The sequence below is a fragment of the Dipodomys merriami genome, unplaced genomic scaffold (assembly GCF_024711535.1).
Source record: "Dipodomys merriami isolate MVZ:Mamm:240054 unplaced genomic scaffold, mDipMer1.0.p SCAF_4, whole genome shotgun sequence".
In the NCBI taxonomy this organism is placed as follows: Eukaryota; Metazoa; Chordata; class Mammalia; order Rodentia; family Heteromyidae; genus Dipodomys; species Dipodomys merriami.
Window position 1 is genome coordinate 66996183 of NW_027205603.1, and position 27462 is coordinate 67023644.

A 27462-nucleotide genomic window follows, 5' to 3' on the forward strand; every position below is an offset into this window, starting at 1 on the left:
TGAACTCTGGGCCTGGGCGCTGTCCCTCAGCTCTTCAGCTCAAGGTGAGCACTCTACCACTTGAGCTACAGCACCACTTCCGGTTTTCTGGTGGTTTATTTGAGATAGGAGTCTCACGGTCTCTCCTGCCCGGGCTGGCTTTGAACCGCGATCCTCAGATCTCAGCCTCCTGAGTAGCTAGGATTACAGGCGTGAGCCACCAGCGCCCGGCTTCTCTAAACCTTTTTATCTCACTCTCTTGTTCTTTATTTTTCCCCATCCATGTATTTCCTGACCTCACACACTTATAGTCCCTCTCCTCACCACCTGATCCAAGAGGTATATTTGCATGTATATAGATGGGTCATTATCACCCAAAGTCTGTAACTTACATTATGGTTCACTCCTGGTGCTCTACCATGCTAGAGGTCTGATAGGTGCATACATCATATATAAATATCTATCATCAATATATATACATAGTCAGCATTATAATATCATATAGATCATAAAAATCCTCTGGGTTCTGTCTAGTTTCCTTGCTTCTCTTGAGCCCCTGTAAACTACTGATCTTTTTCATATCTCTAGAATTTTCCTCGAGAATGTCACATGTTGGAATCATATAATACATAGTATGAGGCCTCTTCTCTTAGACTGCATTTGCTTTTGCTTCACAGTGGTTTAATATGAACAGAGTTGAATATGACATTGTCTGACAGAAGAACAGTTTGCTGAATAAAAGCCCCAAACAAGGGTGTATACACATAGCAGAGATGGGGGCCTTAGACTCTCAGCACTTGTGCACATAGACTGCATTTGTTAAATTCATTCACCCACCAAAGAATTCTCAGGTTGTTTCCATACCTTTGCTAATGTGAACAACGTTGCAATGAACACCACAGTGTGAATACTTCTTAGAGATCACCAATTTCATTTCCTTCAGCTCCATACCCAGAAGTGGGCTTGTTGGATTGTATGATAGTTCTGTTTAATTTTTTGAGAAATCTCCATATAGTTTTCTCCCAATTTATATTCCAAAATAGCATATAAGGATGGTCATTTTTCTGCACACTGATTACATTTGTCAGGTATCTTTTTGTATCATTTTAAATAATCATCATCTTAACTGGTGTTTAGTTTGATGTAGTCTCAATTGTTTATTTTTGCTTTAGTTACCTGGCCTTTCGTGTCATATCCAAAAATCATTGCCACACTAACATCAAAAGATGTTTCTCCATGTTTTCTTTTTTTCTTTTCTTTCTTTCTTTTTTTTGGGGGGGGGGGAGTCTGGTCGTGGGCCTGAACTCTGGGTCTGGGCGCTGTCCCTCAGCTTTTCAACTCAAGGCTAGCACTCTACCACTTGAGCCACAGTGCCACTTCTGGCTTTTTTTCCCCCTCCTTATGTGGTACTGAGGAATCAAACCCAGGGCTTCATGCATGCAAGGCAAGCGCTCTACCACTGAGCCACCTTCCCAGCCCCTCTCCATGTTTTCTTTTAGGAATCTTCCTACTTCAGGTCTTATGCTTAATTCAAATCCATTTTAAATTAAATTTATAGCTGTAATTTCATCCTTTTGTATGCAGATGTCCCTTCTTCCCCAACACCATTTCTGAAGATGCTATTGTTTCTCCATTGTGTATTCTGAATGACCTTATTATAAGTTAGTTGACTGTGCATGTATAGCTTTATTTCAGATCCCACATAATGTTCTACTGGCCTACACATCAGTTTTCATTGCAGTAACACATAACTTTGATTACTATAATTTTTCAGGTTTCAGGTTCTTTTGTAGTGCTGTACTAGGGATAATTTTCTATGTCTGTTTAAAAAAAGTGCCATTGGAATTTTTATACGAATACTAGTAGATCTAGGCTATTTTTGTAGTATAAACCTTTCAACAACATTAATTCTTCTAATCCATGAACTTATCCTATTTGTCTTAAAAACAATATTTTAAAGCCACAGCCCATGGTATGCAAATAGGGATACCACTGGATTTATATACCAAAGGAAATTAATTTAGGCACTGTTCAAACTACTAAATTAGAGGAAGAAACCCTTTTCTCAATGTTATTAGCATTAGGGAAAATACTGTTTCAAATAATTGACTTAACGCTGCTGCTTTGCTAAAAGAAAAAAAGGCTAAAATATTAACTATTAATGATGACCAGATGGTAGATATTGAAGCCACTAAAAACAAACCCTGTAGGGTAACTCACAGACACAAGATGCAACTAACAGCAGTAAGAGAGCTAAAGCTGTTTTTCTTTAGCATTATAAATCTATTTATAAATGACTATACCAGAGCTCTGAAGAGGCTATCTTATAAATCAAACTGTCATGAAAATATGTGGCTCTTTAGTGTCACTACTGTACTGAAAATTTTATTTTTCTAGTCATACTAAAGGTAGTAATTAGAAGCTATATTATTTCTGGCCAACCATAATGGATGCAATCCCAAGGTTAATTGCTATGCTACAAACACTGCAGCAATTTGATTTTAGAGCAGGGAGCAACAGGTAATGCACTTCATGGGAAAGTTACTTTCTAAATAAAGACTATCCTCTATGTTATGTTCATAGACTGCCCTAAGTGAAGTCAATGTGTAATTAAATCCATACACATCATTGGCAGGGACTGGAATCCTGGGTAGAGCTTTCAAGGCCAAGGCAAGGAAGGGATTGAGAGAGAAGTTTAGGAGGGAGGGGGCCCTCCCTACTGCTCTAACTTGTTTTCCTCTGTTCTTTTCCACGCCTGGGCTCAGCCCTGCCTGCTTTGAGAGTATTACCACTGTTATTTGTTCCCTAAGCCTTTACAGTCTTAGACAGGTCAATAGTCACAAGCAGGCTTGTCGATCCATGAGCATAAGTCTTTCCATGTTCTACTGTCTTCGTTTCTTTAATGTGTTATAGTTTTCACTATAAAGGTCTTTTATTAATTAAATTCATTCCTAGACAGTTTTTGTTTTGTGCTGGTCCCAGGGCTTTAATTCAGGGCCTGGGCTCTGTCCCGGAGCTTTTCTGCTCAAGACTAGTGATCTACCACTTAAGCCAATTTCCATTTCCACCTTTTAGTTGGAGTAATAGTCAGACTTTCCTGCCCCTGCTGGCTTTGAATCAAGATCCTCAGCCTCCTGAGTACCTAGGATTTAAATGTGTTCATGAGTTTCAAATATATCACTTTAAAATGGCACTGTTTGGTACAGGTATCCTAGCCTGATCAGAGAAGGGTTTACTTAGTTTGTGAGAAGAAATATTTCTTGATACAGGGTCTCACTAAGTACCCCAGGCTGGCCTCGGACTCATGATCCTCCTCCCCCCAACCCCCCAAAGAAAAAAAAATAACCTAGGACTACAGCCTACAGGCAAGCACTGTCATACCTGGCTGAGACCTAGTCTTCCTGTATGGAAGCTTACAAATTTAGTGGGAAACATTTTTCCCACGCAGAAACTTCCTCCACAGAAACCTTTTCTTCCTACATAAAAACACTCTGTTCTACAATACATAAACTGTCCAGCCCTTAATGACTTTAAGATTTCTTCATTACTACCTTTTCCTCACAAGGCTGAGGAGGAATTCCTCTCTCCAAATTCAATCTTTTCGAATGTTGAGGTTTGACAAATCTCAAAACTCTTGACTTCTGGTTATTGCATGGTGTCTTTCATCTCAGGTACTGAAATAGGACCTTTTTTCTTTCCTTCCTTTCTCTTTCTTTCTTTCTTTTTTCTTTCTTTCTCTTTCCTTCTTTTTTGTAGCAGCATAGTTTTCTGCCAATAGCCTCCACTCAGTCCCTATCATTCTACCTCTTCCGGAGGTGAGGATCCGAGTTCAAAGTCAGTCCAGGAAAGGAACTCCAATTATCTCCAATTAACCAGCAGAAAGCCAAAAGTGGAGCTGTGGTTCAAGTGATAGAGTGCCAGCCTTGAGCAAAAAAGCTCAGGGGCAACGCCCATGCCTTTAGGTCAAGCCCCAGGACCAGCACGCACACACACACACACACAACACACACACACACACACACACACACACACACACACACACACACACACACACACGTCACTTTGCATTTGTCAAGTGTTTGAACAAATTAATTTGCTTCACGTACAATCTCATCTCCTCTCCCTTAGAGCAAGGTGCTCCCTACAGAGCCTAAGAACGAAGGGACTTGGCCCTGTTCTCAAAACCTATGTGTCCTCCTTGTGACTAGGACCTGTCTGCAGAGGAAAACCACGTCCCGGAGGTCAGCAATTTGTTGAAGTGATGCCTAGTGAGGCTCAGATCGGGGCGAGGCCGGGCGGCCCGCGCTCAGGGGGCCACCTGACTTCCGAGTTAGTGAGTGTTCTTTCTGGTTTAAGGGAAGCTAGGCAGAAAGTTTCCGAGGTCGCGGGGCCCATGCTGGGCCGGGAACGCGCGTCCAGGTGGAGGGGCCGCGGCCGGGCGCAGGGTGGCGCGGGCGGGCGGGCGTGGCGCGGGCGGGCGGGGCCGGGCTGAGGGCCAGCGCCCCCCCCCCCGCCCGCGCCGCGAGCCCCGACCTGCCCGCCCGGCCTGGCGGCGCAGTCTCGCGGGAACGCTCGGCTCCCCCTCCGCGTGCGGCCCCCGCGGCGGCTCCCGGAGTCCCGGACGCTCCCCTGGGGGGCTGTCTGCGGTGGCGGGGGTCCGTGACGGGGAGGGAGAGCGTGACCTTCGAGCCCCGCCCGAGGTGAGCCCCTCCACCCCGGGCCGGGCGGACCCCGGGGGTGCGGCGGGGAGCGGGGCGAGCTGCGGCGGGGGCGGCGGCTCCGGGCGGCGTCCGGGCCCCACGGGGGCCGGCAGCCGCGGCCGGCCGGGCGGTGGCGACGGGCCCGACCCCAGCGGCCCCAAGTTTCCCGGGAAGTGGGAGCCGGATCCTGCCAGGCGGAGCCCCCGCCGGGCCCCGCGCGGCCGGGACGCGGGCCGGGCTGCGGGCGGGGGACAGGTGCCCGGTCGTGGCGCGCGGCGGACGGGGCGCCGGGGGGGGGGGGCGGGCGCCCGGGGGTCGCCTCCGCCCTCGGGAACCGCCACCGAGGGGCGGCGCGGGGAGAGCGCGTCGGAGGAAGGAAGGAAAGAGAGCCTTGCTTCAGGCCCCCAGCCGTCCTCCCCGGGTCCCCAGTCACCCTTCCCGGACCCGGGAGGCTCGCGGAGTGCCCCACCCGGCCACCCCAGCCCCGGAAAACGAGCTCGTTCCTCCCCAGCGAGAATCCTACAGGTCTCCCTCCACCTGGGCTCTGGAAAACTCACAAGTGAATGTCCAGAAGCCTGCCCCACACCCACCAAGAAGCCACACAGCTGTGTGTGTGTGTGTGTGTGGCCATCATTGTCGAAGGGACCCTTCGATTTTAAGATCTTTTTCTTTTCTCCCATTGGACTCATCCTCGGCCCTCCTCTCTTACCCTATCTTTCATGCTGCACAAACCTTCAATCAGCAGTTCCCCAGAGAAGAGATTTCCTCAGCCAAATGATAATGTCCAAAGCCAAACCGGGGGAAAGTGTCTTCCTAGTTTGGAATTTTCCATCATTTTTTTTCTTTTACCTACAGTGAAATTTGATTTGTATTTGATTTTTGGGACAACTGTTGCTGATAACACTCTCTGGATTGTTTTTACAGCAATTGACCCCGGAACTTACTTTCAGGAAAGCAGCCTCCTTCAAAATGATAAAAATAATGAAATGAAGAATTTGAACACTTTTGCCTTTGGATGGGAATCTTCTGATCATGAAAGGAGTGGTTAATCCAAGCCATGTAGTGAAACCAGAAATTTGAAGAAAATGGAAATGCTCACGTTTTTGTTGACGTGTGTTTCCCTACCCCTCATCAGGGGGCACAGTCTTTTCACTTGTGAACCAATCACTGTTCCCAGATGCATGAAAATGACCTACAACATGACATTCTTCCCCAATCTGATGGGTCATTACGACCAGGGTATTGCTGCTGTAGAAATGGAGGCAAGTAGTTCTTCATGACTTTATTGAAAAACGGTTTGTTCTAAAACTATAAGAATCTCTTTTATCTTTAAACATAAAGTATTTCTTCAAGTTTTGTACAAGTCAGTTTGAAAATTTCTTTTGAAAATTTAAATTACTGACATATTTTGTATACATTTTGGTCTCCTTTTAGTAAATTTGCTTAAGATAGGGTTTGTTTTATAATGAAATATAGTTATGAGTGATTTCTGAATATCTTATGCATTTTATTATGTATGATAGACTATAAAAAAATGTAAATCCTGAACTTGTTTTTAAATTCACTGAACATATAATCTATACTGCTTGGACTAAAAGTGAAAAAACAACAACTTTTGTTGTTATTATAAAGGTAATATACAGAGGGGTTACAGTTATATGTCAGGTGAAGAATACATTTCTTTCCCTCACAACATGTTTTCCTAAGTGGTTGTAATGTTTGCATGGCTCAGTTTTTCCAAAACGAAGAAACCATTGGAATATGGGCTGAGGGTAGTATTTTATTAAAAGTGACTTAAAAAACAACAACATAGCACTTAAGTATTCTTTTTAAGATACTTATTAAATGAAAGCACAAGTTAGGTGAGGAGCAGAGTGACAGTAAAGATTGCCTCAGGTATACCTCAGTTCCCTATTATAGTCTCTGGTTTGGAGATATGCAAATTTGTAGGGAGGTGTGGGAAGAAACAGCTGCCTGTACAGACAGGAACCTGCCCTCCTGTAACTGATCAGTTGGCTTGATAAGTTTCCTGGAGGAAAAAAGACTAATGTATTATATTTGTAGTCTTTCTGCAGAAAAACTGTTTGAAGTCGTAAAAGTGGTTTCTAAGACCTCCCCCTTCCCCAATCTAATATAGATGCTTGTTTAAAAATGACTTCTGATTTCGCAGCTTTGATTATTTTCTACTGTTGTTTAGTTGAATGGTTATCTGACTACCTCATTGTAGATTCATGTCTAGAATAGGAAAGCTTTTAAATACAAAATAGACATACGATTATATTACTGAAATTATTTACTAGTTCTTCAATCCAGTGGAATGTCTTTCCTTTTCTTTCTTTGTATACTGGAGATTGATCCAAGGGCTCATTCATGCTAAGCAAGAACTCTGCTTAGGTACATCCTTATGGTTCAAGATAACTTTTTGAATATTGAACAAATGATTCAGTAAGACTTCCATTGGTTAATCATTTGATGCCCTAATCAGTTTTAAATTAGGTTATGTAGTGGGGATACCATAAAGAAAAAAAAAAAGACATTGTCCACTCACATTTTCCCTGATAGCAATGAATGTTTTATAGCTCATTTTTCAGTAATGTTCTTAAAGCATTTTATTTCCCTTCTATGCAGAACTGCATATAGATTAAGTCTGAATGCCAGTAGTGAGTAAGTTCCTATCGTTTAGATCAAGTTACTTATTGAAGGATGCAGTATAACGATAGTGGAGAGACACATCCATGCTATTTTTAAAGACCTATAATTGTAAGACAGTAACAATTAAGTTGTTGCTTTTTTTTGGTTGGTCGTGGGACTTGAACTATGGGCCTAGGCGCTGTCCCTCAGCTCTTCAGCTCAAGGTGAACGCTCTACCACTTGAGCCCCAGTGCCACTTCTAGTTTTCTGGTGGTTTACTGGAGATAAGAGTCTCACGGACTTTCCAGCCTGGACTGGCTTTGAACCACCATCTTCAGATCTCAGCCTCCTGAGTAGCTAGGATTACAGGCGTGAGCCACCAGTGCCCACAAACAATTAAGGTTTTATTCCACACATTTATTTTAAAACCAACCACTTCTTTTCTGGCTTAAAAAAGGTATTTTTTCTTTACCTACCAATTCTTTCCCAGGTAATTTTGTGTGTTAGCTTATCGAGGTCCTATGCCATTTTCCTTATTATTAAACTTTATTTTAGCATTTACTAAAGAAGTTTTTAGGGCCTCAAGCTTTCCACGTGTTCTACCACTTGAGCTATACCCTAGGCCTTTTTTACAGATGATAGGTCTTTGCCCAGAGCCAGCCAGTCTGACTTTGATCTATCTATCTGTGCACCCCCATAACCAAGGTATATGTTGATTTGAGGTCTTGCTACTGTGCTTGAACCATGATCCTGTCATCTCTGCATTTTGAGTACTGGGATTACAGGCAGGATCCATCATCATACTGGCAGTATTTTTGTTACAAATCTCACTTAAGTCGGTTATAAAAGGATATACAAGAAGAAAGCCACCAAGCAGTATTAATTCCAGAATTAACTTAAGAATACAAAAAAGGGAAAAGGGAAAAGAAAGGGCAAAATAATATCAACCTGGGTCAGACTTTTCATCCATATATAATTTCTTAGTCTGTAGTGTTGTCTTTTCCTGTTGCATTCCTATTTGTCCTTGGCCAGCAGCATTTTCTTTAACTTCCATATTGAATTGTCCAAATCCTGTCATTTAAGAGCTGTACATGAACTTAAAGGTTATACAGAGCTTCCTGACCTCTTTGTATGCCATTAATTCCTTCTAAAAATATTGAATAAATAAAATGAGCAGGATTATAAAATGAGCCAATTTTATATCAAAAGATACTATTATTTATGACTGAACTCAAGACTCCTTTATTATACAGATGAGGCTGCTGAAGCCCAGAGAAGTGATTATTTGTCCAGGGTTTGAGCACTAGGATCTGGAACAATCTCCATGGAACAATCTATATGATGCATAATTTCATCTTTAATTCCCTTGACCTTATTAAATAGTACATTTAAATTTAGTCTTTTACTTCTTTGCAGACTTCATGGATAAAAAAGTTTCAGAGAAAAATTAAACTAGGTGACTTTTTAAACTTCTATTCAGTTTCAGCTCTTCATTTTTCATCTCATCAGTGTCTTGATTACAGAATTCTTGTTCTGACAAATAACATCCTTATCCTCTGCTTTATTAGTGCCAAGATGATTTTATTAAGATATAAATCTTTGCAGTCCACCTTGAGGTTAAAATTCTCTACCATAAGAGTGCTAGCCTTGAGCTGAAGAGCTCAGGGACAATGCCCAGGCCCACAGTTCAGGCCCCACGACTGGAGGCCCCCCCCAAAAAAAAAATTCTCTACCATAAGTCTTTAAAATCAGAGAAATAAAAACCTGAATCCAGAGTGGTGCCCACGGCTTGTCATGTGAGACCCTTCCTTCCTGTCCAGCTTCCATCTTTCCTCTCCACATTGCACATACTAGCAAGACCTGAATCTATTCTCCTGTCCCTTTTTGTATTTTTGTATCTTTTGGTGAGCTCTCTACCTGCTCTTTTCTCTTCTTCACCTCTTCAGTTTCTTCAGGTCTCAGTTAAAGCAACAGCTCTGCCTTGAATGAGATTTTCTTACTCTTTTCTCCCAACCATAACTACTGAAGCCATTTTCTACACTCTACTTAATAGATTAGATTTTACACATCTGATCCAACTAACTTTGTTTCCTGGTCACTGTTGAATTTTCAGTGAATTAATATTAGAGCAGGGGCTGATGATTATGGCAACTGGTTGTATTTTCTCTTCCCTTCTCCTCCCTCTCCCTCTTTCTTCCTCCTTTTCCTCCTCATCCTCCCTCTTCTTCTTACTCTTCTACTATTTTTAAAAGACTGGCCTATAGCTTGCTATATAGCCCTAGCTGGTCTAAAAACTGCCCTTTTACTTCAGCCTCCTGAATGTTGTATTAACCATCACCACATCTGTCTCAGTTTTATGTTTGTCGCCACCAAGAATCCCATCAGTTAGGAAGCTCATTCCTCTTTTGTGCTTCACTTTTCATTTTGTGATAGCCTGTTTTATAGAGTTTAGGCATTTATGGTTGTTGTTGATCTATGATTATATGAAATGGTTTAGAGCAGTGTTCTCACAGTTTAGTACATAGATCAGCTTGGTCATAACAAGCTTATGGGCTTGTTAGTAATGGAAGACTGGACCCCACCTACGTACTGAATCATGATCTCTGAAGATAGAGCCTTAGTAACTGTGTTAACAAGCTGTCCAGTGTTTGTTAAGAATGTTAATGTTGGAGGCCCACAGGTTAAGAGCAAGGAGTGGAAACAGTTTCTGTAAAGTGTCAATTTTGGTTTTACAGACTACGCAGTCTCACAGCTATTCACTTATGCAGTTGTAGCAGAAAAGCTGCTGCAGATAATACATGAACAAATGAGTAGAGATGTTTCAGTAGAACTTGGCAGCATCTAAAAAAATGGTCAGTGGATCATATTTGATCCATTTGCTAAACTCTAGTTTAATATACTTAAAAGTGTTTAAAGTGCTGGGCTCATACCTATAATCCTAGCTACTCAGGAGGCTGAGATTTAATGATTGCCATTTGAAGTTAGCCTGGGCATGAAAGTCCCTGAGATTCTTCAATCAAACACCAAGAAGCTGGAAGTAGATGTGTGGCTCAAGAAGTGGAGTGCCAGCCTTGAGTGCAAAATTGAAGGAACAGTGTTCAGGTCCTGAGTTCAAACCTAGTACAAGCAAAGAAAAAAAAGGTGTTAATATATAATAAACATGATTGTGAATGAATAATATGTTACTTACCTTCCACATATTTTCTTTTCTTTTCTTGTGGTAGTGGTAATAAACCCAGAGCCTTGCACAAGTGCTTTCCTCCTGCACTATGTTTCCAGACCTCACATGAATTTGTGTGTATGTATGTGCACACATGCACACACATGTGTGTGCATGCTGGACCTGGGGTTCAAACTTGGGGCCTGGGTGCTATTGCTAAGCTTTTTTTTGCTCAAGATTAGAGGTCTACCACATGAGCCACAGCTCTACTTCCAACATGTTGTTGGTTAATTGGAGTTCAGACTTATAGTTTCCTTCCAGGCTGGCTTCAAACCTCAATCCTGAGTAGCTAGGCCTACAGGCATGAGCCACTGGAGCCCACTGAATTTTTTAAAATTAAATTTATCCCAGGACAAAAGAATCTGACTTGAGATAGTTCTTCAGTTATACTTCAAAAATTATGAGAAATGTTTTTCCTTATTTTATTATCTAAATCTAAAGTCATTCGTATTACAAAGAGTTAATTTCTGACTTTAAATAGTTACTTGCCTTTGTCATGAAAAGGATATTGCACAGTGTAACTCCTAATTGGAAAAACAATTGGCTGCTGGTTTTCCATTGTGTTCCTTTTGTTTCCTATCTAGAGCATTGTTTCTCTGGTTGTGAGGTTGACATCCCTTGAGAGACTGATTTCATCCAGAAGACTGATCTAGGGAAAATGAAAACAGGAATATTGTATTTTTCATTTTGAATTGCCTTCACTGAGGTCCAGGCAAAAGCAAAGTCCTGTATTGTGTTTGGAACAGTATGTGGCATTCCACTTTTAAACAGTCTAAAGGAAGTGAGCCATAAAACCTTTCCTTTCCCCTGATATGAACTATTGAAATGTCCCTGTTTAATTAAAAATAAAGGAATGGAGGGAAACTGGATCTTCTTAAAAAATTATGACTATTGTGCAGTGATATTTAAAAGTTTTCATTTTTCTGATTAGAAGAATGTAGTGGAGCCTGTCTCACTATCAGTTAACCTCCCTTCCTGCTCCTTCTCTATCCTGTTCATGGTGTGTTGGGAGAGGACATGCTTCATGCGATTCTTTGTTTTTCACAGAATATCACATAGCCTGGCTATAGCTATTCTTAAAGTAAAATATTAGTCAGATGCAGCAAAATAAATACCAAAAAGCATTCTAATCAGCAGTGTATATAATGGCTACTGTTGTATAGAACCACACGATTACCTTCCTTGGTGATGTTGAGTTGCACTTGCAGGGAAAGTACCCTGATTGCTTCTTCTGGAGACACTGTGCTGGTAGACTTTCTCTCCTGTTCCTTGGAATTCCTTGGAGTAGTATATTAATTGTCATGCCCTTGGGAGAGGGCATGTTCCCAAGGTTCATCAGACCACAGGAAGATAAATGTATTGTGTTGGTGATTGTTTCCTCTCATTGAAAATGTGCCACAAAACCTTACTACTTCTATCATGTATATTTGTCATATGTTCATTAACCTTTGATGAACATGTAATGATATGTAGTTTCCTTAGAATTGTAACTCTTTCCAATCTTTTTACAAATATTTGAAGTTTTAAGTTAAAATTGATTTGTAATACCAACCAATTAATAATTACATTTCTCTAATTTCTAAGGAAAGCTCTTTTGTAGAAATAATTTAAAATTTCTGATGCTCTGTGTCAAGAAATGTTTCTATTAAATTGCAGGTCTTCATTATGGAAATGATGCAAATTCTGTTTTTTTATTCTTCTTAGGCCCTACTTTCCTTTTTTTCTTTACATTTTTTATTATTATATGGTTAAGTAGTTGTACAAAGAAGTTCCCATTCTGGGGCTGGGAAGGTGGCTCAGTGGTAGAGTGCTTGCCTTGCATGCCTGAGGCCCTGGGTCGATTCCCCAGCACCACATAAGCAATAAGAAAAAAGCCGGAGAAGTGGTGCTGTGGCTCAAGTGGTAGAGTGCTAGCCTTGAGCTCAAGAGCTGAGGGACAGCGCCCAGGCCCAGAGTTCAGGCCCGATGACCGGAACCAAAAAAAAAAAAAAAAAGTTCCCATTCTGCAAAACAGTATGTGAGTACAAGGTGTCAGGTGTCTGACAACATTGTCACCCATCCTACTTTCCAAGATGACTTGCCCAAGATAGAGTATATTCATGAAAGTAAGCAACAGCAGTCCATTGACTTCTTAAAGAAGTTACTCTGGATTTTAGAAATACTTTGATAGTATTTGTTCTGTGAAGTATAATAGAGAACATTCTAGGATCTTTTACATTTTATTGAGTCTGTTGCTCAAGTCGACCACAATTTTTATTCACTTTTCAAATTTCTTGATTTTCCTTGATTTTCTTGATTTCCTTGATTTCTATCACTATCACTAGAACAGAGCTTCCTTCTTCATGTTATAGTAAATCAGGAAGTAAAACATTTATCATTTCATGCAAGTTACTGAGTAAATGGCAGCAGTAGAAAGCATAAATCCTGATTTGAGGATCAAATACAGTTTCTTGCCTTGGTTTCATGTTCCATTGGGATTCTGATTCATGCTTCATAAATGGGAGAGGTGTTTACATATCCTGTGTCTTCAGTACTAAGAAAGACAAGGCACTGCCAAGATATCTCTGCTTAGGCACGTGTGTGTTTGTGTGTGTGTGTGTGTGTGTGTGTGTGTGTGTGTGTGTGTGTGTGTGTGTATGTGTATATGTATGTATATATAAATGTTGTTTTTAAAAACAAACACTTTGTGTGTGTGTCAGTCCTGGGGCTTGAACTCAGGGTCTGACCCTGAGCTCTTTTGCTTAAGGAAAGTACTGTATGTACCACTTGAGCCGCAGCTGTACTGGCTTTTTGGTGGTTAATTGGAGACTTTCCTGCCTGGACTGGCTTCAAACCATGATCCTCAGATCTCAGCATCCTGGTAAGCTAGGATTATAGGTGTGAGTCACTGGTGCCTGGTATGGCTAAAACATTAAAAAAAAAAAAAACATACAGCACCTCTCGTATCAGGAAGTGGGGGAGGAGGATAGACTAAAGAGACCAAGGAGTTTGAATGTTTTCTTAGTTCATAAGTTTAGACAGCACTTAATGTGCTCAATCCTAGTGTAATATTATGACAGACTTCAGAATATAAAACTAGACAGAAGAATGATTATAGGGGCTGGGAAGGTGGCTCAGTAGTAGAGCGCTTGCCTTGCATGCCTGAGGCCCTGGGTTCGATTCCTCAGCACCACATAAGCAAAAAGAAAAAAGCCGGAAGTGGCACTGTGGCTCAAGTGGTAGAGCGCTAGCCTTGAGCTGAAGAGCTGAGGGACAGAGCCCAGGCCCAGAGTTCAGGCCCCACAACTGGAGCCAAAAAAAAAAGAAGAATGATTATAACCAGTTATGTTAGTAGTCTTTACATCTTGAGATTTGGCTTCTAAAAATGGTGCCTAGACATTTTTTGGAAGAACATTGATTCCTATCAAGAATTTTACTTTAAGAGATTGAGGAAATATTTTCATCCTGTTTGTGTTGATTAACTGACTAGTATACTAAATTGGCATATTGAATTCAATAGTAGTCTGGCCCATATTTTTTTGCTTCTAAATGAGTCCCCAAATATCTCTGCTTTGGGAAGTATAGCATGATGTAGAATGATAAGCACAGCTTGAATCTTTGATAAAGTGACTTGTGAATTTTTTTTGAATTGGGCAGCTCCTTCAGGTAGAATTCTTACCTTCTCTTTTGATACATTTTCACCCCTTCATTTTTGCTGGCATTTTGTCCTTGTATCTGGGCAAGGGTAGTTCTCAGGGAGAATAGGTTACACACTATACAGTATAAAGGCTGGGGATTTCATATGTACTCTAGAGCCATGTGGAGGGGATTTAGACAACTCCTGCTACTTAGTGCTTTTTTCTTGACTCCTGGGGCCCTCCCTTCATCTGTGGGGTAGAGATAAAAGCTTTCAATGCGTAGGTACTATGTGGAAAAGGTCAGTGCCTAGCTTCTAAGTGCTGAATAAATGAGAGCATAGATTTGTTACCAGTAGCCATTGTTTTGCTAAAGTCTGAGATCAGGAATAAGAACTCAATTCTAGCCAGAGTAGATTGTGGAATTTCAATAATAATTTCCATAAGAAATTGGCTTTAGTTTTCTCACTGTGATCTGAGATTTGGACTAGGGCAGTGATTTTCAATCTGTGATGGCTGGAGGTGCTTTGAGGTCACTGGCAAAGGGGAAAACTGAGACATCTTAGCAGGGAGGGTTTCCTTCTCAGCCAGACAGCTGGGCCTTTATGTATTGGATATATCAGGCTTCTTTGTAACTTCTCATTTAAAGAAATGCTTCTTGGCAAGCAAGATATGAACACACGTTCACACAGATACTTTGAGAACAATTGACTTTAAGGTTCTTTCAGATCCCTCCCAAGTCTGAAATGCTCTTGTGTATTAGCCTACAACAAAAGTGGCAGCTCCACTAACTCTGTCCCGATGATGTTTTGTTGTTGTGTTTGTTCTACGTGGTGTTTAAGTATATAAAGTACCAAAATCTGACTGGGCACAATGACTCATACCTGTAACCCCTCTATTTGGAAGGAAGAGCTAGGAGGTTTACTGTTCAAAGCCAGCTGGAATGGGGAGGGGCAGAGAGATGAAGTGGTTCCTACCTCATAGAACAAGCTGAGTATAGTAGTTCATATGTGTAATCACAAGTAGTTGGGAGGCATAGGTAGGAGGATTGAGGTCTGAGGTCAGCTCAAACAACGTATGAAACCCCCACCTGAAAAATAAAGCAAAAATATCTGAGAGCAGGGTTCAAGTGGTAGAATATTTCAGCAGTTCAAAGGCCCTGGGTCCAAACCCTAGTACAACCCCACCTCCTAGAAAAATCCAAGATTTTAGAGATTTCACACAAAATTCAAGAACTGTTTTCTTGCGAAAAATGGATATATCTGACAGTTAGTTCTGTTCTCACATTTCCAAATGACAGGCTGCTAGAGTTGAGTGACAGTTGCTCCCCAGGTACTCCGTTTGCATTTACCTGCATGGTGTCCAAAGGCATTTGAGTCTTTAACAATTGATTTATCCTCTGCATTGTACAGGAACATCAACATTATTAGATTAACCAGTGTTGGCATTCTAGAAGAATTAAACATATTTGCCTGTAAGAAAGTTCATTCTTGAACTCAACAGTTAAGTTTTAACTGTACTCAAAAGGAGACTTAAAGCTGGGCTCTGGTGGCTCACACCTCTAATCCTAGCTACTCTGGAGGCTGAGATATGAGGATTGCAGCTCAAAGCCAGCCCAGACAGGAAAGTTAATGAGACTGTATCTCCAATTAACAACCCAAAAACTACAAATGGCGCTGTGTCTTAAAGTGGTAGAGTGCAAAGCTTTGAGCAAAAGAGCTCAGAGACAGTGCCCAGGCTCTGAGTTCAAGCCCTATGTCTGACCAAAAAAAAAAAAAAAAGAGAGAGAGAGAGAGATTTAAAGACTGTTTTGGGGGTATCCATGAAAAAGTAAATAGGAAATTAGTTTCTTTTTTTTTTTCTTTTTTCTTTTTGCCAGTCCTAGGGCTTAAACTGTAGGCCTGGGCTCTGTCCCTGAGCTTCTTTTGGTCAAGGCTAGTGCTCTACCACTTGAGCGACTGCATCACTTCTGGCTTTTTCTGAGTAGTTAATTGGAGATAGTCTTACAGACTTTCCTGCCTTGGCTAGCTTCAAAAGGTGATTCTCAGATCTTAGCCTCCTAAATAACTAGATGAGCCACTGGCACCTGCTTCATTTGTGATTAAACTGTAGTCTAACTATCATTCTATTTTTGTGTAACAGCATTTTCTTCCTCTTGCAAATCTGGATTGTTCACCAAATGTTGAGACATTCCTTTGTGAAGCTTTTGTACCAACTTGCACAGAGCAAATTCATGTGGTTCCACCTTGTCGAAAATTTTGTGAAAAAGTATATTCTGATTGCAAAAACTTAATTGACACATTTGGGATCAGATGGCCTGAGGAACTTGAATGTGACAAGTAAGTTATGTTTTTCACTGAAAACTGATATTTTGATACAAATTAATTTCTCCAGAATTTTAGTAACAGGCTTTTATTATTTATTCATCAAATGTATTTTGCACAGTTAGTATATGCCAAATGTAATGGCATTGAGTGTTTCAGACACAATGATTAACAACAAACAGACCTAGCTCTTACACTCCCATGAGATAGAAGGAATAAATAATAATTAAAGAATTATGTCAGTAAAGTGCAATGCTAAACTTTAGGTTTAGTTCTCAACACTGCAAAATGAAAAAAAGTAAATTTCTCAAACACAATTCATATGCTGTACATAGGCAAGCCTGTACTCTTTTTTTTCAGACAACCATTCATCTAAATTTTAAGTTTTAACTAGTTCTAAAAACATGTTATTTTAGTAATTGTTATTTGACTGCTTGTTTTCCCAGTAGTATATTTTCATATTTACTTGCCTTGGATATTTAAATATCTATTAGAATGATAAGGCATCATGGATCATCACAAGTTTTAGATCAGTTTAAAAACATTCTACTGAATCCTAACCTGTAAGCTATGTAGAACTGTTTGTCTTCCCGTCAATTATGAATTCATAAGGAAATACTTTATAGTTAGAAAGCATAGGGTTAAGTAGCAAATAAAAAACGTTGACTTGGTATATTTAACTCTTTGGTTCTCTTTACAGATTGCAATATTGTGATGACACTGTTCCTGTAACTTCTGACCCACACACAGAAGTGCTTGGTCCTCAGAAGAAAACAGAACAAGTACAAAGAGATATTGGATTTTGGTGTCCAAGGCATCTTAAGACTTCTGGAGGACAAGGCTATAAGTTTCTGGGAATTGAACAATGTGCACCTCCATGCCCCAACATGTATTTTCAAAGTGATGAGCTAGACTTTGCAAAAAGTTTTATTGGAATAGTTTCAATATTTTGTCTTTGTGCAACTCTTTTTACATTTCTTACTTTCTTAATTGATGTTAGAAGATTCAGATACCCAGAAAGACCAATTATATATTACTCTGTCTGTTACAGCATTGTATCTCTTATGTACTTCATTGGATTTTTGCTGGGCAACAGCACTGCCTGTAATAGGGCAGATGAAAAGCTGGACCTTGGTGACACAGTTGTCCTAGGATCTCAAAATAAGGCTTGCAGTGTATTATTTATGTTTTTGTATTTTTTCACAATGGCTGGCACTGTGTGGTGGGTGATTCTGACCATCACTTGGTTCTTAGCTGCAGGAAGGAAATGGAGTTGTGAAGCCATTGAACAAAAAGCAGTGTGGTTTCATGCTGTTGCCTGGGGAATACCAGGTTTTCTTACTGTTATGCTTCTTGCGATGAACAAAGTGGAAGGAGACAACATTAGTGGAGTGTGCTTCATTGGCCTTTATGACCTGGATGCTTCTCGCTACTTTGTGCTTTTGCCATTGTGCCTCTGTGTGTTTGTGGGGCTGTCTCTCCTTTTAGCTGGCATTATTTCCTTAAATCATGTGCGCCAAGTTATACAGCATGATGGCCGGAACCAAGAGAAACTGAAGAAGTTTATGATTCGAATTGGAGTCTTCAGTGGCCTATACCTTGTGCCCTTAGTGACACTCCTTGGATGTTACATCTATGAGCTAGTGAACAGATTTACCTGGGAAATAACCTGGGTCTCTGATCATTGTCGCCAGTACCATATCCCATGTCCTTATCAGGTAAGAGCTATCATTTGGATTTTGTCACTATGCACTTTTAACATAGAAAGTGTTCCTAGGCATATACTTGTATTCATCATGGACAGAAAATTAGATATCAGAAGTGTCCCAAAAGTTTTCTCCTTCAGCTGAAGTTTCAGTCATAGTAGTAAAGTGCCTCATTCTCTTCAAAATTAAAGTTGAGTGCTAGTGGTTCATGCCTGTAATCCTAGCTACTCAGGAGGCTGATATCTAAGGATCTTGGTTCAAAATTATCCCAGACAGACAAACTGAGAGACTCTTGGGCAATAAAGCCAAGGGAGAGCACTGACTTCAGGTCCTATCAGTGACACACATTTAATTCCAAAGGCAAGGAAGAACAGAGCCAGGAGAACAGGCTCATCAGAGGAAGAAAAGGAAAGTAATTTCTACTGAGTTAAGGATTGATTGCTTTTACTTCTTCAGTTAGTAGAAAAACCTTATATTGAGGTATATTTAATTTCATCATATTATATAATTTTAACAGTACATGCTTATGAAAATAGAATTTCATCTTTGCCTAACCCATTCTCTCATTTCTTAACTTAAAAAAGCAGTTGAAAAAAAAGCAGTTGAAAAAAAGTTTGATACTTAAGATTAATATATAGGTGGTATTTTTAAGATTTGTAAAAGTAAATTTCTGAAACTATGTAATTTCTAAAAGCATTTTAGTGGAGTTTTTCAATAGAAAACTAAAATTAAATGTTGGCTGCAGTGTTCAGTGTACCTATAATCCCAGTTGCTTGGAAGGTTGAGGCAGGAAGAAAGGCTGAGGCAGGAGGATTCTAAGTTTGAGGCCAGGCAGGGTAACTCAGTAAGAAGAAGGAAAGAAAGAAAGAAAGAAGAAGGAAAGAAAGAAAGAAAGAAAGAAAAAAGGAAGGAAGGAAGGAAGAAAGAGAGGGAGGAAGGAAGGAAAGGAAGGAAGGAAGAGGGAGGGAGAGAGGGAGGGAGGAAGGAAGGAAAGGAAGGAAGAGGGAGGGAGAGAGGGAGGGAGGAAGAAGGAAAGGAAGAAAGGAAGAGGGAGGGAGAGAGGGAGGGAGGAAGGAAGGAAGGAAAGAAGGAGAGGAAGGGAGGGAGGGAGAAGGAAGGAAGGAAGAAAGGAGAGGGAGGGAGGGAGGAGAAGAAAGGAAAGAAAGAAGGAAGATTGCTTCAATTGGTCTGGGAATGTAGCTTCAGGGTAGGGCACTTGCCTACTAGCACATGGCAGGCTCTGAGTTGTGTCTCTCTCTACCACTGCAAAAGAATAGTGATAGCAGCAGTAGTAATGATAATAATAAATTTTGTACATTTTCTTCCATACTGAGGTATGATGTTAACTTATTGAACATGAGCACTATCATTACAGTATATCAACTTAGAAATTATTTTACATAATAGCCGGGCGCTGGTGGCTCACGCCTGTAATCCTAGCTACTCAGGAGGCTGAGATCTGAGGATCTCGGTTCAAAGCCAGCCCGGGCAGGAGAGACCGTGAGACTCCTATCTCCAATAAACCACCAGAAAACCAGAAGTGGCGCTGTAGCTCAAGTGGTAGAGTGCTCGCCTTGAGCTGAAGAGCTGAGGGACAGTGCCCAGGCCCAGAGTTCAAGCCCCACGACCGACAAAAAAAAAAAAAAAAAGAAAAAAAAAAAGAAATTATTTTACATAATCACTACAACATTTGCAAATGGAAGTAGGTTGGGAGTAATCTAAATATCTTTAAATAAAGATAATTGAGTACATTATGGTTTACTCATAAAAGGTTTTAAGCTAAAAAGATAGAAAGGCCTTACTTGTACTGATCTAGAATGCTCTCAGAAATGCTAATAAGTGCAAAAAGTGAGCTATCATGCAGGACATGGAATATTATGATACTTACACATTTAAAACTAATATTTGAAGGTTATGCTTGATGCAATAGCATTATAATTTTTATGAAATTTCTACATTTTTCCACTTCACTAATATTTATTTTGTTCTAGTCATCCAAGTGAATGCATAAATACTGTAAAATATGTTATGAATTTGGGTGGATCTTTGCGGTGGATTATAGTAAGGGGAAAATAGGTAAATATTTAGAGGAAATTATTTTACAAGAGAATGCTATGCATACAAGATAGAAAACGGGCCAGGGAATCATACCCCAATTTAGAAGATTGAAACCTTTTGTGATAAAATTGAAGAGTCATAGTTTTTATTCTAGCTTAACAAGTTGACAGTGTAGACTTTACATTTTGAATATGTCATTGTTTATTTGTTTGTTTGTTTGTAGGCAAAAACAAAAGCTCGGCCAGACCTGGCCTTATTTATGATAAAATACCTGATGACATTAATTGTTGGCATCTCTGCTGTCTTCTGGGTTGGAAGCAAAAAAACATGTGCAGAATGGGCTGGGTTTTTCAAACGAAATCGCAAACGAGAGTAAGAACCTATTGCATTATTTGACATTATTCTAATAATTAGATCCCAATACAAATAGCTTTTACAAAACAGTAAGAACTCAAAATTATGGAATACCATATCACAATATAGATATGCATGTGTTAGTAAATGGTTTGCTTTAGCTATAGACATTGTATATAATGCATTGTATAGTTTGGGGAAATTGTTCCCTATTGGTTCAATTAATGAATGCTCCAGTTTCAAAAAGATTTTTTTTTTTTGGAGTCCAGTCATGGGGCCTGAACTCTGGGCCTGGGCACTGTCCCTCAGCTCTTCAGCTCAAGGCTAGCGCTCTACCACTTGAGCCATAGCGCCACTTCCGGCTTTTTTCTTTTTGCTTATGTGGTGCTGGGGAATCGAACCCAGGGCCTCAGGCATGCAAGGCAAGCGCTCTACCACTGAGCCACCTTCCCAGCCTCATCAAAAAGATTTTTTTTTTTCAGAACTGTAGACCTTTTTTTTTTTGGCCATGGGCCTTGAACTCTGGGCCTGGGCACTGTCCCTCAGCTCTTTAGCTCAAGGCAAGCAATTTATCACTTGAACCACAGCACCACTTCTGGTTTTCTGGTGGTTTATTGGAGATAAGAGCCTCACAGACTTTGCTGCCGGGCTGGCTTTGAACTGCAATCCTCAGAGTTTAGCCCCCTGAGTAGTTAGGATTACAGGCGTGAGCCACTGGTGCCCAGCTTGCAGACCTTTTTACTAGTAAGTTTTTGAAGTCTGAACAATTGCATTTAACAGGGCTTTATTTGTTTACAGTATTTCCCTATGCCTGCCCCTGCCGCACACCCACAGTTATGTCACTGCAACTTGTTAACTGTGAAGTTAAAAAGCAGACTGTTTATTTCAACTATGTTCCCTATTCTCTTTTCTTCTGGCTTACTTTTATATTTGGTTTATTTATATATAATACAAAAACAATCAGTCCATTGTTTCATGTTGGTTTGAATTTCCTTACCTTCAATCTTTGATTTTTGACTAATTTCTTTGCGTAGTTTTTATTAAATGGAAATTTTATTTTTACATGGGATATAAGGATGGTCTTAATTCAGCTTCCTTGACAATTATCCTTGAGAGGTTTTTTCTTTTAGTTAGTATGCATTAGTTGTGAAGGAAGGGAGCTTCTTGTGCTGTTTTCCCATGTGAATTCCAATCAATCTTACCCCCTTTATCACTCTATTTAATTCCTTAACCAGTTTAGTATTTGTGTTGACAAAGGTCAATAAAGCATATACAGAAGATTTTACTTTTTGAAATCCATATATTTCATAGATTTGTAATTACAGATTTTATAACTGATATCCATCATTTAGGATTTCTAACTTTAATGAGTGAAAATTTTTGGCAAATGACACATGATAACCTTTGTGGCTTCTGCTGTAATACTTGAAGTGTATTAAGTAAATTCTCCTTGGATTTTCCTATAGTCCCATCAGTGAAAGTCGAAGAGTGCTGCAGGAGTCATGTGAGTTTTTCTTAAAGCACAATTCTAAAGTGAAACACAAAAAGAAGCACTACAAACCAAGTTCACATAAGCTGAAGGTGATTTCCAAATCCATGGGAACCAGTACAGGAGCCACAGCAAATCACGGCACTTCTTCAGTGGCCATCACTGACCATGATTACTTAGGACAAGAAACTCTGACAGAAATTCAGACCTCCCCAGAGGCATCCATGAGAGACCTGAGAACTGACAGAGCATGCACCCCCAAACTAAGGGAACAGGACCATGGTGAACCTGCTTCCCCAGCTGCGTCCAGCTCCAAACTCTCTGGGGAACAGGTGGACAAGAAAAGCAGGGCAGGCAGCGTGAGGGAGAAAAGCAGTGTGTGTGAAGGCGCTCAGAGTGAAGGAAGGTAAGCTTTAATGTTGTTCTCAAAAGTATTTGCCAGCTTTAACCACTGCATTATCTATTTTTATTATAATATGGCACATTTGGAAACTAAACATTTTATCATGTGTCTAGATACTCTTAATGCCTTATAAACATGGCATTTAGTAGTTTAATTCTTAGTTTTAAGAACAAGCCTAAAACCAATATACAAGGACACGTGCACCTCCATGTTTATTGCAGCACTGTTCGCAATAGCTAGGATATGGAAACAACCTAGATGCCCCACCACAGATGAATGGATCCAAAAATTGTGGTATCTATACACAATGGAATATTATGCAGCCATTAGAAATGACAAAATAATGGCATTTGCAGGGAAATGGATGGAGCTAGAAGGAATCATGTTGAGCGAGGTAAGCCAAGAACGAAGAGACAAACAGTACATGGTCTCCCTGATAAGTGGATGATGAATCCAAAATGTTAGGTGATATGACAAAACTAACAGGACTTAAGAAACAAAGAACTCCCACTCATCTGGTTGAACCACTACTAAATATCCCCATGCTGCTGATCACATATATGGTATATAACATATGAGCACCGTTATATATTACAGACTGTGATAGACAATTTGCTCCAGGAAAGTTAGAATGAACTTGTGACTTTAAATGAGCATCATTATTCCACAATACTGTGAATTTCCGGAAATTAAGTAATCACTTAATCACGATCAAAAAAAAAAAAAAAAAAAAAAAAAAAAAAAAAAAGAACCTTGGGGAAGGGAGGGAGGGAGGGGATGGTAGGGGGAAAACAATGGAGGGGGTAACAATGTTCAAGAGGAAGTGGAAGTGTACTCATTACCTCACTCATGTAACTGTAACCCTCTGTATAGTATCTCTACAATAAAAAAAATTAAAAAAAAAAAAAAAAAAAAAAAAAAAGAACAAGCCTAAAATATATTGTTAAGTGGGAAAGTAATTTTTTTTATTGTGAAAATACTGTACAGAGGGGTTACAAATACATGCGCAAGATAATGCGTACATTTCTTATCAAGCATTGTTGCCTCCTCCTTTGTTTCCCCTTCCCATCCCTTCCCATCTTCCCCCTGCCCCCCCACCCAATCCTCCCCGCTCCCCCCCCATGGGAAAGTAATTTTTATTTTTTATGGTAAATTGTTAAGAGTTACTTATATATTTAGGTGAATATTTACAACTCATCTTCCAGGTTGTTTTTGTTAATACTGCATTATATCAGAGTGGGATTACACTGTGATCCCAACATTTGGAAGGAGAGGTGGGAGGATCTAGTTTGAATCCATTGTGGGCTGAATTTAAGGCCAGCCTGGACTAGACTATATACATAAGACTCTGTGCCCCTCCTTACAAAAAACTAGGAGAAATTCTAGATTACATTACTGTCTCAGAGCTGTCGTTTTACATGGGGATGATTATAACTAAGATGTTTTATTTTCTGAACATGAAAAGATATTGACATCCTTAATGAATTTTCCCAGATTTCCATAGGTGATCAGAACACAGGTAAGCATTGAATTAGTTAACATTCTGATAGCTAACTACCTGGCTCTCAGATGGGACTAACTGACCTTCTCTCTGTGTCCATGACAGCTTTCATATGATCACATTGTAACTACATACATGCTTTTATCCTCCACTAGATTGAAAAGCTCCTTAAAGGCAGAACTGAGGTCTTACTCACCTTAGTCTTACCATCTTCTTACATGGTATCTTATGTGTGGTAGGAAAACAAAATATGTGTTAAACTGGGGCAGCAATCTGGCCTTAGTAATTGTGTTCCCCATTAGACACCGTGCTCTGCTCATACATGAGTAGCACTTGATAAAACTTCTGAAGTCAGCAAGATTTGTATTTGAAGGCAGGATTTTTATTTTGAAGTGATAGAATATGCTAAGTTTTTATGGATTAGTTCCTCCTAAAGGTTGATACTGGCAGAAGAAAAAACTCATGGCAAATGAGAAGCAGCTGTAAGGATGGTTGGCATTGTATTTGTGCTTAGATATGTATGTATATATGTGTGCATGTATGTAGGTATGTAGGTATATGTGTATATGTAAGTGCATGTGTCCATGTCTGTCAACTTCTTTTCTTTTGTCCAGGCTAAGTCCAAAGAATGACGTTACTGAGAGTGGCCTGGTGCAGAGCAACAGTGTGCAAGTTCCCAGTTCTTCAGAGCCGAGCAGCCTCAGGGGTTCCACATCACTGCTTGTTCACTCAGCTTCCGGGGTGAGAAAAGAACAGGGTGCTGGCAGTCATTCCGATACTTGAAAACCTAGAAACAAATTCATGTTACACTGGACCTGACCAATGCACTGCCTTACGAGAATCACTGTCAGCTAGGGATGTAGCTCAGTGGTAGAGCACCTGCCTAGCAGGCTCAAGGTCTTGGGTTCAATTCCCAGGACTGAAAAAAAGAAAAATCTCTGTTCTTTTGCACTTAACGCTGCATTATCTACTGTTAAGCTGGAAAACAAGCAAATGAAAACAGACTTCAACAATAATACAATTTATTTTCACAAAGGCTAATGACAACAGTGTACCAGAAAACAGAAATGTTCAGGTTAATAATATTTTTAAATTGTGTGGGAGAAGGGAGTTAAGGAGTCTTCTTTTCTATTTATGAAGATTCTACCCTTGTTAGAGATTATTTTAAGATACATATTATTTCACTTTTTGGATATAAAGTCATAATTTTTCTTTGTAGAACTATTTAAAACTTAGTGTTATACCAGATATACATTTACAAATAATCTTAAATGGATTTGAATTTATTGGAAATCCTGGAAGATTGATTCAAATATTTTTATTTTTATTGATATTTTAGCACTACTTCGGTAGCTTTTACACTGGATTTCTAAAGTGTATTCTTTGATAATGTAAACAAATAGTTGATGCACCAAAAGGTTTGTGATAAGCATTCAACTGTTAGAAACCACTTCTACCTTGCCATCTTAACCTAGGTAAATTTTATTTAGTCTGGTTTTAGAAATTTCACAGATCTGTCCTGCAGCTCAAATAACGGTGCTTACTGGAGGAGTGGCCAGGGTTGATTGTCCAGGTTGCTCCCTGGTCCTTGCACATTTTATACCACACGTCCTGAGGATTAGTAGATGAAATGTTAATCTTTTATAAATTAAGCCAAGTGCAATTGATTACCCTTTTTAATGTTTTTGAACACTCACAATGAGCATTTCCAGTCACAATTTCTTGTACTTTTCCCTTTTGTAAACTTTGTGTAGTTTTTTAACTTCAGAATTCTATAAATACTTCTATGGTGAAGTATCTTTTTCAGACATTATACAGAATTTATTTCTGTAATTGAACATTCAAAAATGTATTAACAATATTAGTGCCAATCAAAATGGGGAAAATTTAGTCCTAATAAGCAAAATGTATTTTGTACTTTAAAGTTAGTTTTCTTTCTCATTAAGTATTACTTCTTGAACAAAATTTTCAGATTTTTTTTGTCTGTTTAACACTCAGTTAAAGTTTAAAAATATCATGTACTGTATGGAAATGTTTTAAATATTAACTTTTCCACATTTGTAAACAGATAACTTTGTATACAAGAACCTTGTGAACTTTTCATTAATAAAATTGTCTTTGTATAAGACATTATAGAGCATTTCATATTCTTGGCCTAGAAAGTTGTGTAATTTTTCTAATGAGTGATGTTATCAGTAATAAATCATAAGCTCTTTTTAACAGTGGAAGAGGATGGCACAGAATTTATTGTTATACTTTTTCCCCCAAATAAATTATATAGCTATATTTACTAACCTTTACAAAGGCAGTGAAACCTGGGATGAAGCAAAGGAAACCCAGGATCTTGCCCTTCCTCTTGACAGTCAATTAGATAATTTGGACAAACATCCAAAAAAGAAAGCTAAAATATATGCATGAAATAAAACAATATCCCAAATACCAGAAAGCTAATAAGGAATTTCTAGGTAGGATCTGAAAAAAGAAAAATTTACATTCAAATTCAACATTTGGAGAGTTTTTTGTTTTGTTTTGCTTTTTGGGTTTGGGGTTTTTTGGTCCAAAGCAGCATTTGCTGATGTGGAAAAGGTGACTGAAAAGTTGAACAAAACAGAGGACAAGAAGACAAGAAGAGGGCTGGGAAGGTGGCTTAGTGGTAGAGTGCTTGCCTTGCACGCATGAGGCCCTGGGTTCGATTTCTCAGCACCACATAAGCAGAAAATGCCAGAAGTGGTGCTGTGGCTCAAGTGGTAGGGTGCTAGCCTTGAGCTGAAGAGCTGAGGGACAGCGCCCAGGCCCAGAGTTCAGCCCCACAACCGACAAAAAGAAAAAAAAAAAAGAAGACAAGAAGACAGCTTGGCAGAGGACAAGCTGGGACATCTGTAACTCCCGTATACACAGAACAGTGCCTCAAAGGACAGAGGCCTTGGAGTAGGTGTGAACTGGAAGTAAACCAATCCTGTTTCAGGTTATCTGGGTGAACTAGAAGAAGCACGCACTAGATCAGAGTAGTTCTGGATTAGAAACCAAACACGATGCAGAACTAAATGAAAATCATCTCTGGTGAAAAAAATGTTATTCTTTATAAAATCTGGAAGTACTTTTTAAAATGTAATATTTATGCTATAATCAATGGAGGACAAGAAGAAACATTACCAAAAATAAACGAGCCAGGTGCCAGTGGATCACAGCTGTAATCCTAACTACTCAAGAGGCAGAGATGAGAATCATGGTTCAAAGCCAGCCTGGGCAGGAAAGTCCATGAGACTCTTATTTCCAATTAACCACGAAAAGAGCTGGAAGTGGAACTATAGCTCAAGTGTACGTGCTAGCTATGAGCAAAAAAGCTTAGGGACAATTCCCAGGCCCTGAGTTCAAGCCCCAGGACTGGTACACGAATGAATAAATGAATGAATTAGCACCAATATCAGATTAGAGAAAAATAGGACAAGTACCTGAATTACCAGACATCTATCATGTAACTTA

The 27462-nt window shown here is 39.7% G+C and overlaps 1 protein-coding gene across 1 annotated transcript; it reads left to right on the forward strand.

The window, feature by feature from the left end:
* The first annotated feature begins 4535 nt into the window (after positions 1 to 4535).
* On the forward strand, positions 4536 to 26056 carry Fzd6 (frizzled class receptor 6). Its single transcript, XM_069991187.1, has 7 exons — positions 4536 to 4679; positions 5604 to 5941; positions 16287 to 16483; positions 17169 to 18186; positions 20456 to 20604; positions 22053 to 22481; positions 24594 to 26056. Exons 2-7 carry the CDS (start codon positions 5765 to 5767, stop codon positions 24760 to 24762), a joined length of 2139 nt encoding a protein of 712 aa, XP_069847288.1. The 5' UTR covers positions 4536 to 4679; positions 5604 to 5764; the 3' UTR covers positions 24763 to 26056.
* Positions 26057 to 27462: the final 1406 nt, after the last annotated feature.